Genomic DNA, 430 nt, shown 5'->3' on the forward strand with positions numbered 1-430 from the left:
GAGCAATGGAGTCGCTACAGATCTTTGCGACAATGCGAGCGTGATCTGCATCGGGAACATTCTTCAAGCGGTACCTAGGATCCAGACAATTCGCGACCAAAGCAGGCAATGAAACAACCAACCCATAGTAGCTAGCAAGCTTGATCTGCATTGCTTGAGCTGCGCTTTTGACAGCTGCATTGTCTGTTTCTACAAGGGTACTGTCAATGTGCTTCTTTGCAAACTGGAAGAACGTCACCAACATACGCAATGAAGGATATGAGGCCGCACTCATAGCGGTGGTGATCTTTTCGAAGGGAGCAAGGAACTTGGATAGGGCCTTTGCATTCTCGAAGTCAGATGTCGAGAGTGGATATCCATAAGCTTCTGCCCGGTGCTTTACCTGATAGAGCGCAATTGGCACCTCCAGTTTAATAGCACTTTGGAGCAT

General features: G+C 48.1%; 1 protein-coding gene across 1 annotated transcript; it reads right to left on the reverse strand.

The window, feature by feature from the left end:
- Positions 1–14: 14 nt before the first annotated feature.
- Positions 15–274, reverse strand: PHALS_02484 (uncharacterized protein; the record flags this gene model as incomplete). Its single annotated transcript, XM_024720224.1, has 2 exons — positions 15–45; positions 123–274. The coding sequence occupies 2 exons, from the start codon at positions 272–274 to the stop codon at positions 15–17; spliced, it is 183 nt and encodes a 60-aa protein (XP_024572754.1).
- Positions 275–430: the final 156 nt, after the last annotated feature.

This window comes from Plasmopara halstedii (genome assembly GCF_900000015.1).
Source record: "Plasmopara halstedii genome assembly, contig: Scaffold_201, whole genome shotgun sequence".
In the NCBI taxonomy this organism is placed as follows: domain Eukaryota; phylum Oomycota; class Peronosporomycetes; order Peronosporales; family Peronosporaceae; genus Plasmopara; species Plasmopara halstedii.